The sequence below is a fragment of the Rhincodon typus genome, chromosome 4 (genome assembly GCF_021869965.1).
Source record: "Rhincodon typus isolate 14 chromosome 4, sRhiTyp1.1, whole genome shotgun sequence".
Classification (NCBI taxonomy): domain Eukaryota; kingdom Metazoa; phylum Chordata; class Chondrichthyes; order Orectolobiformes; family Rhincodontidae; genus Rhincodon; species Rhincodon typus.
The window spans coordinates 23,985,437-23,998,613 of NC_063335.1; the positions used below are offsets into that span (position 1 = coordinate 23,985,437).

At 42.5% G+C, this 13,177-nt stretch overlaps 1 protein-coding gene across 1 annotated transcript in view; it reads left to right on the plus strand.

Annotated features, from left to right (window-relative positions):
• The window catches only part of LOC109928454 (cysteine-rich secretory protein LCCL domain-containing 1), a 34,127-nt gene that overhangs the window by 6,853 nt on the left and 14,097 nt on the right, over positions 1-13,177 (plus strand). Inside the window, exon 2 of the mRNA XM_048595665.1 lies at positions 193-346. Within this exon, the coding sequence (XP_048451622.1) occupies positions 193-346 (154 nt within the window). The remainder of the gene's footprint in view (positions 1-192; positions 347-13,177) is intronic.

A 13,177-nucleotide genomic window follows, 5' to 3' on the forward strand; every position in this document is an offset into this window, starting at 1 on the left:
TGTTTCAGTGGCGTTGCTTTTCCCTACATTGAAGTAGTTAGTGCTCTCAAATTGGATTTTTTCTGTGAAGCTTTTGGAAAGATTTTGATATTGAGAAAAGCAACACAAATGACAGGCTTTTTCATTACGATGATGTTGCCTTATATGCTGGTTGCTTTTGTATTTTTCATAATTAAGTTTATTATTTTAAAGGGTCGCAGTGCATTCCCATATATATCAAGTAAAAATTCAGAGTCGTCCAGAAATAGCTATGTAAAGATTTATGTTGTAAAGGACCTGACAACTCAGCCAGATGTTGCCAGGTCAACACGTGATTCATTCCAACAGTGTGAAGCACTTCCCTATGGTAATGGATCGTATTTGTAAGACAAAAACCATTGCTGGTACCTCCCACATTCTAATTTAGTCAAAGTTTCTGTTTTGCCTTTGGCTTCATCACCAATCCTGCTTGCATCCAAAAGATCCATATCCCTACAGCATTTCAGCCAATGCCTGATGGGCCAACCCATGTCTTAAAAACTTCATCATTGTAGTAAAATTATTCTTGGTGAAACATTATTCTCAATAATATACAAGTATGGATGTCTTACTAGTTCACCAGATTCATAATATGTCTAAACAAATCAGAAGACTGAAATGGAGATGCCTTTTGAAATGAACCCCTGCCAGAAAATTTCAGTACAATAGCACAACTTGCTATGGGGGCACTGGGGAATGTGTGGTAAGAGGACACCATATTAGAATCCCTACAGTGTGGAAGCTGGCCATTCAGCCCACTGAGTTCTGCACCAATGCAGCCCTATCCTCGTAACTCTGCATTTCCCATGGCTAATCCACTTAACCTATGCATCCTTGGACGCTATGGGCAATTTGGCACAGCCAAGCCACCTAACCTGCACATCTTTGGACTGTGGGGGGAATCTAGGGCACCCAGAAGAAACTCAGTTAGATGCAGGGAGAATATGCAAACTCCTGAGGCTGGAATTGAACTCAAGTCTCTGGCGCTATAAGACAGCGGTGCTAACCACTGAGCCACCATGCCACCCACATGATGGCTGCTGATTCAGGATAAAGAGGAGCATTGATTTATTCTGAGATTGATGTTCAAAATTAGAGGAAGGTGGGCTTCTGATTTAGGATTAGCTGTGAAGATATCACTAGATATAGTGGAATGGGCAATATGGAAGCAAATGGCAATGGCTATGAATGCTATCTTTATAAACCCAAAGGACCCCCACCATTTTTCAATGCTGAATAAAATTTATTGACCTCACAACAACAACCTTCATTGGTGTATCAATTTTAAACCAGTAAATGTCCCAAAACACTTTGTAGAAGTATAATTAGACACAAATTAACATTGAACCAAAGGAAGATACTGTATAGGACTGGTGATCAAAAAGATTGGTCAAATAAATGTGTATTAAAGAATGCCTTAAGGGTGACATAGAGGCAGACAGTTTGAGAGAAAAAATAGCAGAAGTAAGAGTCATACCAACTGATGGTTTACTCTCCAATGCAGGGGCAATGGAAGTAGGTACGGTACAGGAAACCAGAGCTGAAGGAATATAATAACAGGAGGAATGGAGGAGATAGTGGAGGCACAATTACATTCAAGTCTCATATCCTAGGTTTACATTTCCTTCGAATTATGATTATTAACATTCATTCTCTGAATTAAGATTGACTGAGAGTGCAGGATCTGAAGACTGCTGAAACTCATTAACATACGCAGTGCTCCAACAAGAGAACAGCATACACTGTCATCATCACAGTCATTGGAAGGAACTCCAGCCAATCTAGCTTTAGTGGGTCTGTGAGCTCATATACCTTTTCTTATACAATAGAAACATGGGATCAGCTGCAGGCTTTTCAGGCTGTTGAGCCTGGCCCGCCGCTCAATACAATTGTGGCTGATCGAACACCTCTATGTTGTCCGTTACCCACATCATCCTCTGAAGCCACTACACTACTGGTAATTAGAAGTCTATCAATCTCTACCTTAAATATAGTCAAAGATTGAGCTTCCACAGACCTGTATGGTAAACAATTCCAAGGTTTGCAACCCTTTGATTAAAAATATTTGTCATCATCTCGGAACAAAGAAGCACCCTATCACCTCTTGATTTTAAAATCTGCCCCCTGGTTCTAATCTCCCCACCTAAGGGAAACATATTGCCTGCAGCTACCTGAAAAGTATTTTGTAAGTTTCAATGTGATCACCTCTTGTTCTTTGAAACTCTAGAGACTAGTTTGCCCAATCTCACTTCAGGGGATAAGACCCATCATCCGGGGAATGAGACTGGTGAACTTTCATTGACTCCCTCAATGGCAATCATATCTTTGTTGAGATAAGGAGACCAAAACTGCACCGGTATTCCAGTGGCCCGGCATGGTGTTCTCATCCTGGAGTGGCAGTCACGTCCCAGCTGGATCTTCAAGGCTATTCCATTGTTCCTTAGTCTACTTTCCCTGAGCCCTGGAGCTATTAACTGAACTGTGATGAACTTTGTCTAAATTTTACTTTTTTTAAAATAATGTATGACTTCTGTCACTAATACAGGCACCATGTTGACTTATAAAACTTTTCACTGTATTTTTCATGTAAAAATACATGTGATAATAAAGCGTCACAACTGGTGGAGACCCATTTTTGAAGCTCAGCTAACTTTTATCCCGATAATATGGTGATTGAATTAAAGGAATTAATAGGTAAAGTCTTACCAGACTGTAGGGCTGCTTTCTCATATCAGGGAGATGACGTAACCTGAGGGTCACCATGCCTCTAGCAAGGGGAGAGGTTGAGAAGGAGGGAACTTCATAGTAAACTCAGCAGGTGTAGGAATTGAACCCATGCTGTTGGTATCATTCAGCATTGCAAACCACCCATCTAGTGTACTGACCTCTAAAGGAGTTGATCACAAGCTAAATTAAACAAAGATACTTCATGGTAGACAAACAGGAGGCTGGAAGAACACAGCAAGCCAGGCAGCACCTGGAGGAAAGGAGAAGTCAACGTTTTGGGTATTACCCTTCTTCAGGACTGTTTTATTACTGAACTAACCTACACTTATATATTGCTCGTTGATCAAGTATTGGTCAAACAGGGATTCACAATGAAAGCAGTGCTTAGTGTCATTGATTCACAGAGGTTTACAGCTTGGAAACAGGCCCTTTGGCCCGACTTGTCCATGCCATCCAGTTTTCACAAATAATCTAGTCCCTCCATACCTATCCCATCCATATACATGTCCAAATGTTTGTTGAATGACAAAATTGTACCTGTCTGCACCACCACCATCACCACCTCCGACAGCCTGTTCCAGGCCCTCACCACCATCTGTGTTAAAAAAAATTGCCACTCTGGGCCATTTTGTATTCTCCCCTCTCACCTTAAACCTATGCCCTCTAGTTTTAGACTCCCCTACCATGGGGAAGACCTGTTGGCTATCTACTTTATTTTTGCCTCTCATGGTTTTTATAGACCTCTATAAGATCATAGAATCCCTACAGTGTGGAAACAGGCCATTTGGCTCAACAAGTCCACACTGACCATCAGAACATCCCACCCAGACCCATTCCCCATAACCCACCTAATCTGCAAATCCCTGAACAGTATGGGCAATTTAGCATGGCCAATCCACCTAACCTGCACATCTTTGGATTGTGGGAGGAAACCAGAGCACCCAGAGGAAACTCACGCAGACATAGAACAGTACAGCACAGTACAGGCCCTTCGGCCCACGATGTTATGCCGAACTTTTACCCTAATCCTAAGGTCTATCTAACCTCCACCCCTACCTTATACTATCATCCATATGCCTATCTAATAGCCTCTTAAATGCCCCTAATGAGGCCGACTCTACTACCCTCTCCGGCAATGCATTCCACGCCCCGACCACTCTCTCAGTAAAGAACCTACCTCTGACCTCTCCCCTATATCTACCTCCACTCACTTTAAAACTATGCCCCCTCGTAATAGCTACCTCCACCCTAGGAAAAAGTCTCTGGTTGTGTACTCTATCTATACCTCTGATCATTTTGTACACCTCTATCAAGTCACCTCTCATCCTTCGTTGTTTGAAAGAGCAAAGCCCTAGCTCTCTCAACCTTTCCTCGTAAGACCTTCCCTCCATTCCAGGCAACATCCTCGTAAATCTCTGCACCTTTTCCAATGCTTCCACACCTTTCCTGGAATGAGGTGACCAGAACTGGACACAATACTCCAGATATGGCCGAACCAGGCTTTTGTATAGCTGGAGCATAACTTCACGGCTCTTGAACTCAATCCCTCTATTAATGAAAGCTTACACACCATACGCCTTCTTAACAACTCTATCCACCTGGGTGGCAGCTTTCAGGGAACTGTGGACATGAACCCCAAGATCCCTCTGCTCTGCCACACTGCCAAGAATCTTTCCGTTAACCCTGTATTCTGCTTTCAAGTTTGTCCTTCCAAAATGAATCACCTCACACTTTTCAAGGTTAAACTCCATCTGCCACTTCTCAGCCCAGCTCTGCATTCTATCAATGTCCCTTTGTAACCTAGAACAGCCCTCCACACTGTCCACAACACGAGCCACCTTCGTATCGTCCGCGAACTTACTAATCCACCCTTCCACTCCTTCATCCAAATCATTTACAAAAATCACAAATAGAAGAGGACCCAGAACAGATCCTTGTGGTACACCACTCATAACTGAGCACCATGTTGAATATTTTCCGTCCACTACCACCCTTTGTCTTCTAAGGGTGAGCCAATTCTGAATCCAATCTGCCAGATTTCCCCCTATCCCATGCCTCCTTACCTTCTGCATGACCATCCCATGGGGAACCTTATCAAACGCCTTACTTAAATCCATGTATACCACATCCACTGCTCTACCCTCATCCACGTGTTTGGTCACCTCTTCAACGAATTCAATAAGGTTTGTGAGGCATGATCTACCCCTCACAAATCCATGCTGACTATGACGAATCAAACTGTGCCTTTCCAAGTGATCATAAATCCTATCTGTCAGAGCCCTTTCCAATAATTTGCCCACCACTGACATAAGACTGACTGGCCTGTAATTTTCGAGGTTATCCCTATTCCCTTTTTTGAACAAGGCAATGACGTTTGCCTCTCTCCAATCTTCAGGCGCTATACCCGTGGAGAGCAAGGACGAAAAGATCATCGCCAAAGCCCCTGCGATCTCTTCCCTCACTTCCCATAGAATCCTTGGATAAATCCCATCAGGTCTGGGGTCTTATCTATCTTCAACTTCCTCAAAATTCCTAGCACATCTTCCTTACTAACATCGACCTCCTCCAGCCTACCAGCCTGTTTCACACTGTCCTCCTCTACAACTAGGTCCCTCTCAGTTGTGAATACCGAAGAAAAGTATTCATTAAGGACCTCTCCCATCTCTTTAGGCTCCGTGCACAAATTCCCTTTACAATCCTTGATCGGCCCTACCCTTTCTCTGGTCATTCTCTTATTCCTCATGTACGTGTAAAAAGCCTTGGAGTTTTCCTTGATCCTATTTGCCAACGTTTTCTCATGCCCCCTTATAGCTCTCCTAAGCCCTTTCTTTACCTCCTTCCTGGGTAGCTTGTATCCCTGTAGACCCTTTTCCGTTCCTTGTTTCCTAAACCTTACATAAGCATCCTTCTTCCTCTTAACCAGTTGTTCGACCTCTCTTGAGAACCAAGGCTCCCTCACTCGACAGCATCTTCCCTGCCTGCTAGGGACAAACATATTGGGCACACACAGTATGCATTCCTTAAACAATCTCCACATTTCAATAGTGCTCTTCCCTGACAGCATGTGTTCCCATTTTATGTTACCAGTTCTTGCCTAACAGACTTGTAATTACCCTTCCCCCAATTATAAACCTTACCCTGCTGTATGTACCTATCCTTTTCCATGACTATTGTAAAAGTAACAGAGTTATGATCGCTACCGCCAAAATGCTCTCCTACCAACAGGTCTAACACTTGGCCCGGTTCATTGCCAAGCACCAAATCCAAAGTGGCCTCTCCTCGTGTTGGTCTATCTACATACTGTGTCAGGAATCCTTCCTGAACGCACTGGACAAAATCCGTTCCATCTAAACTATTACAACTAAAATGGTTCCAATCAATATTTGAAAAGTTGAAGTCACCCATGACAACAACCCTGTGACTTCTGCACTTTTCCAGTATCTGCCTCCAAATCTGCTCCTCTACTTCTCTGCAACTATTAGGGAGTCTGTAAAAAACCCCCAACAAAATGACTGCTCCTTTCTTGTTCCTGACCTCAAACCAAACTGACTCTGCAGACATATCATTCTTGAACTGCCTTTCAGTAGCTGCTATATTAACGCTGACTAGCAATGCCACTCCCCAGCCTCTTTTTCCACCCTCCCTATTTCTTTTAAAGCATCTAAATCCCGGAACTTCCAACAACCATCCTGTCCCTGAGTTACCCAAGTTTCTGTAATGGCCACAACATTGTAGTTCCAAGTACTGACCCATGCTCTAAGTTCATTCGCCTTATTTCTGATACTTCTAACATTGAAGTATACACACCTCAAACCATCTCTGTGTCCACAATTTTGCTCCATCGACCGCATTTCTTTATAAACAACCTCACTCCCTGTTGCGTCTGTTGGAAGGCTCATCCTCTGAATTATAAATCCGGTTCCCCACCCTCTGCCAATCTAATTTAAACCGTCCCGTATAGCTCAAGCAAACCTCCCTCCCAGGATATTTGTGCCCTTCCGGTTCAGGTGCAACCTGTCCTTACTGTACAGGTCCCACCTTCCCCAGAATGTGCTCCAATTGTCCACATAATGGAAGCCCTCCCTCCTACACCAGCCCTGTAGCCATGTGTTTAGCTGCACTCTCTCCCTATTTCTTACCTTGTTATCACGTGGCACTGGTAGCAATCCAGAGATAATTACCCTGTTTGTCCTGGACTTCAGCTTCCAACCTAACTCCCTGTACTTGTTTTTCACATTCTCAGTCCTTTTTCTACCTACATCATTGGTACCGATGTGTACCATGACTGCTGGTTGCTCACCCTCCCCCTTAAGGATTTTGAAGACACGATCCGAGACATCACCAACCTTGGCACCCGGGAGGCAACATACCATCCGTTCATCTCGTTCGCGTCCACAGAACCGCCTGTCTGTGCCTCTTACTATTGAATCCCCCACTACAATTGCTCTCCTATTCTACCCCCTTCCCTCCTGTGAGACAGGGCCAGGCTCAGTGCCAGAGACCTGTCCGCTATGGCCTTCCCCTGGTAGGTCGTCCCCACCAACAGTATCCAAAGCGGTATACTTATTATTGAGGGGAATGGCCACAGGGAATCCCTGCACTGTCTGCCTATTCCCTTTCCCCTTCCTGGCAGTCACCCAGCTACCATTTTCCTGTACTTTGGGGGTGAGCACCTCCCTGTAACTCCTCTCTATCACCCCCTCAGCCTCCCGAATGATCCGGAGTTCATCCAGCTCCAGCTCCAGTTCCCTAACGTGGTTTTTGAGGAGCTGGAGTTGGGTGCACTTCTCGCAGGTGAAGTCAGAGGGGACACCAGCAGTGACCCTTACCACCCACATCCTGCAAGAGGAGCATGCAACTGCCCTAGCTTCCATTCCCTCTACTCTAGATTTCCAGAAGAATTAAAAAATGCCTTACCTTACCGAACCCCCACACAGTCTTTTTTTTTGGTTAGAGGAGGAGGACGGGTGGGAGACACTACACATGTAGTGTTTCAGGTTTAGCCAATGCTCGAATATATCAGTTCCTTCCTGGCTCGCGTTCTCTCCACACACCTGCCGCTGAAAACAAGAAGGCCGCTGCTGCACGAGATAAGTTTTTATACAGGGAAAAACAACAACCTTACCTTCCCGTTTACACTCTGGCTCGCGCTGCTGCCGCTGAAAACAAGCATGGGGAGAATGTGCAAACTCCACACAGACAGTCGCCTGAGGGTGGAATCGAATCCAGGTCCCTGGTGCTGTGAGTCAGCAGTGCTAACCACTGTGCCACTATGCCACCCACCCCACAGTCTCCTACACTCCAGGGAAGAAAAGTCCCAGCCTGTTCAGCCTGTCCTCATAACTCAAATTTCTAAATCTGAGCAAATACCAAATGGATAAATAGTTGATTGAAACTATTTTTAATTCAGAGGTGCCAGCGTGCTGTTTTTGCCACAGTGACAGCGATGGTGTGCCCAGGAGGGCTACTGATTGTCCCAGAGGCTTGGTGCTCCAAATGGTCCTCTCACCCGCACAACCCACTTGCCATCACTAATTAGATGGAGCTCCGAAAGATGGTCTGTTAATTGGCTGCCTCTGGGAAGATCTCATCATTGGGAGGTCTTCAGGTTTGGGATCTGGAAATAGCACTGACAATACATACCTGCCCAATGATCTGGATTTTGCAATGAGTGGCAAAAGAAAGCCTTTTGTTTTTGCAGTTACCCACAAACCTTTTGAAGGGCCTGTCAGTGTATATTTCTCGTTACTTAACAGCTCCATAAACTCAAGGGATTTTTAGCTTGTGCAATTAGACCAAGTAACTCAGAGACTTTACAACCATTCAAGTTGAAGAGTCTTGACTGAAACAGGCAGATAGCACAGGATGTCAAAAGCAAGAAACATACATTTACACACACATCCTTTTTATTGGAAAATGAATAGAGATTAGGACAACATAGGATTAAGGGAAAATCATAAAGTTTAAAAAAAGCAAAATTATACAAAATATTGTCGATTTTACTCTACAAAAATCAGAATTAGTAATTTTATGTTTAGGGAAGAAATTGTCAAATGAATTTATCAGGGCCAGGGATGTTGTTCAGAGTTAAAACCTCAGCTACTGCTGATTGAATAAGTGCTAACTCTGACAGCTGTTTGTGAAGTGAGTGTGTTGGTTTATTAGGGTGAGTTCACACCATCACAGGATTCCAGTATAAATTCCATCAGGAAAGACTGCAACAATGTAACCTATGGAAGCTCAGCGTAGCTTCTAGATTTTTATGTATAACAATGCAGATGCGATGGCAGAGTTTTTTTGCCAGCTTTGCCCTGTGTTAACAGTGAGCATTGACAATGGTACTGTTATTATTAATACAGCAGAATACAGGCTAACCATAACAACATAATTCCCTAAGGCTACCTCATTTTGCCAGTTTACTCGCTTCCTTAGTTGCTTGCCTAGTCAAACATGTAATCTAGCCTTGCTTTGCCCTAGGGCATGTATTTCACCCTAAAACTATGGTGTTTCCTGTCTCCATAATAAGGGAAGATCTCTAAATCATGGAGCTGAAACTGACTGATGGCTGAAAGAAACTGAAGGTCCAACCAAATAGGCTTAAGGCAAGTGAAAGGAAATGACCCCTGCTCTCAAAACTCACAGACAGGGTGTTTGAGATCCAACTGTCAGTAAGGGAAAAGAAACGGAATGGTTCAGCTTTAGAGTGGATATATACTGAGGGAGTCCCTGGATTGCACATTTATTATTTTTATAAAATGAGAAAGGCAGGAAATTAACTGATTAAAACTATATTCCAGCCATTCTTGTACTAAAAATAAGGTTATTCATTGGATTAAAGTTGTGTCTCTTCCAATCGACGTTCATTACTCCGATAGCCTTAAAACAGCTAGGTCTATCTAACTTAGATCTGCTTAGATTTAGAGATATATTAAACAATGAAAGATCTGTACTGTGTGCATCTTGATTGTTTAGTTTGGGAGGATCAGGGGGCATGCACTTAACTGATGCATAAATAAGAAGAGATTAAATGTGAAATGGTTGTTTTCTTTTCCCTGAGAGCAGTGAGCCTCTGGATTTCATTATGAGCTTGCGTGATAAATGTTACTTAGACTATTAGACTATAAGAAAAAGGAACAGGAAAATGCTGTTCAGCCCCTCAAGCCTGTTCTGCCATTCAATAGGATCATGGCTGATCTGATGTTCCTCATGTCAACTTACCTGTATTTTCTCTGTAACCCTTGATTCCCTGACAGATCAAGAATCTATCCATCTCTGCCTTAAATATATACAAGGACTCTGCCCCCCACAGCCCTCTGTGGCAAGGAATTTCAAAGACTCACAACCCTCTGAGAGAAGAAATTCCTTCTCAAATCAGGCTTAAATTGCCATCCCTTACTTCTGAGACAGTACCTTCTGGTCCTAGACCCTCCCATGAGGGGAAACATCCTCTCAGCATTTACCCTGTCAAACCCCTTAAGAATCCCATATGTTTCAATGAGGTCACCTCTCATTCTTCTAAACTTCAGTGAGTAGAGTCCCAACCTGTTTAGCCTTTGCTCATAAAACAATCCCTACATACCTGGGATCATCCTAGTGAACCTGCTCTGAACTGTCTCCAATGAAATAATATCCTTTCTTAACTTAGGGAACTAAAACATTTCATAGTACTCCAGATGTGTTCTCACCAGCACCTTGTATAGTTGCAGTAAGACTTCCCCACTGTTATACTTCAAATCCCTGGAAATAAGGGCCAACATTCAATTAGCCTTCCTGATCACCAGTAGCATCTGTGTGCTAGCTTTCTGTGATTCATGTGTCCCCAAATCCCTTTGTGTTGCAGCTTTCTGAAATTATTCTCTATTTAAATAATATCTGTTCTTTTGTTCTCTGTTCTAAAATGAACTTCTTTACATTCTGTAAGAAGGAGCTGGACTTGTTCTTAGTTGCAATATAAATTGTTTCATATAAAGTATATAAAAAGAAACAGTTAATGTATATGCGGTCAATGTGATGTCCTGGATTGAGGGTTGGAGAGGAATTATCCAACCATTTCCCCCTTTATCTTCTCTCTAGCTGGCTTCCTTTCCTGGGAGGTTATAGTATTGTGCAGAATTCCAGGTGGGGGAGCAATGGATATGAAGTGTTAGTTTATGTTAAGTGCTTTTTAGTCCAGTCTCTATGAAAGGGGAACAAATTTAATACTATTATAACAGTTGGTAGGCAAAGATTCTATGTTACAGATGCTGTTCAATGTCAACATTTTAACCACACGTGCAGTAAATAGTGGACTATTACTATTGTGATGCAAAGGGATACAAGGTGTACTGGTGGCAATGACTTACAATAATGAAAGTAATGGAATATGTAGTATACTTACACAATTGTAACTGCTTTACAAAAGGTAGGAGACACGGAGGAGAACTGATTGATTTTATTGTCGCATGTACCGAGATACAGAGAAAAGTCTTGTTGTGCGTGCCATACAGGCTGATCGTACCATACAAAGTGCATCAGGGTAGTAGGACAGAGTGCAGAATACAGTGTTATAGCCGCAGAGAAGGTACAGAGACAGAAAATCAGAATTAACATATGAGGGGTTCATTCAAAATAACTGCAGGGAAGAAGCTGTTCTTGAATATTTTTCTACGTGTATTCAAACTTTTATATCTTTTGCCTCATGGAATAGGGTGGAAGAGAGTATAACCAGGGTAGAGGGGGTCTTTGATTATGTTGGTTTATTTCCCAAGGCAGCAGAAAGTGTAGGTGGAACCAATGGATGGAAGACTGGTTTGTATGATGGTCTGGGCTGTGTTCATGATTTTCTGTAGTTCATTGAAGTCTTGGGAAGAGCAGTTGTCAAACTGCACTGTGAAGCATCCAGATAGGATGCTTTCTATGGTGCATGCATAAAAATTGGTTAGAGTCCTTGTGGATGTGTTGAATTTCCTTAGCCTCCTGAGGAAGTAGAGACATTGTTGTGCTTTCTTGACTGTTGCGGTCAATTAAATGGTACATTTTAAGTGAAGTAATTAAAAGCTCGGTCAAAGAAACTCATGAAGGTTGCAAAAAGTAAGGCTTTAGGAACAGAATTTAGAAGTGCACCTCAAACTGATTGAACACTCAACCATTAATGAACATTAATAACCAGAAGAATGAAGGGTATAATCTGATTCGCTTTGTGAGAAGAGGTTACAAAACCAGGGGAAAGCAAGATCAAAAGGAGGATTTTAAACGAGGGCAAGGCTATTGGCTGATGCATGGGAAGTATGTCAGTTGTGTGTCTGTTCTACTTCATTTACCATTTGTTTGCTTTTGCCACACAATTCCCAGCATTTCCTGCCTTGCAGCAGAAGACAGTCTACCTGGTTGCACCTGAACAGTATTTGGATTAGCACTGGCTTGGGTTTTTGCTCCTTGTACTGAATTCTGAAATCATCCCTTTGAGACAATTAAGGCCAAACAGTCTTTGGCTCAGAAGAGGTTGACCTACCACCTGCCTCACTGAATCATTACCAGTGTTCAGATCCCATCCCTTTGATATATTTCTGGCACTTGTGAAGCTGCAATATGCTTGGCTTGCTCAGTCATTTTGACTGAGGTTTCTTGTTTCCTGGTCAAGTCATTACATTATTAAGTCATCTATACTAGCTTCCAAAAATGATTTCTTAGCATCTCATACCTAATGAAAATCCGCTTCATTCCTTTCCTCTAATCAGATATTCCACATATTCTTCATTTCTGTGGATGAAGTTTTAAATTCCCATTTACACATTTCTGGCATGAAGTTTGCAGCAGAATTGCTTATTGTGTTACATTACAATGTGCCAGCATTATTTTAAGTTAGCTAAGCAATAGTTAAATGCAAATTCAGTGATATTCCCTCACATAGTTAACATTAGCAACATGTCAGCCCAGCTTTTTACTTCATTTGTTATCTTTAAATAAAAGTTAGAACTTCTTTCAACATCTATAAATGCCGTAACTTTTATTCATATTCATGTTTGTACTTAGAAACATGGAAGTATTAACTGCACAGAATGAGGCCCTTGCATTTGAATCAGTACAGCAAACTCACACATTCCTGCTCCTGGTCGTCAGCCTTTTAGGTTAAAGCATTTCAATTGTTTCACCAGAGTTTTACTTTAAAATGTGATGAGGGTCATGTCTGCCTTTACAACTATTTCAGGTAGTGCATTCAATTCCCCAACAAATCTCTCAATGAAAATAAATTCTCCTGAATTCCCAGCTGCCAATTACATTAAATTTGCGAAACAATTTATATTAAATTAAACATGAAATTTATGCTATAAATAGGGAGAGAGTGGGAGGCGGATAGAAGAGGGATAGAGGAGAGGAAACAAACAGGTCGAAGAGGCGGGGATGGGGCCAGGAAAGGTGAGTGTAGGTAGGGAGTTAGGAAGGGGATAGGTCA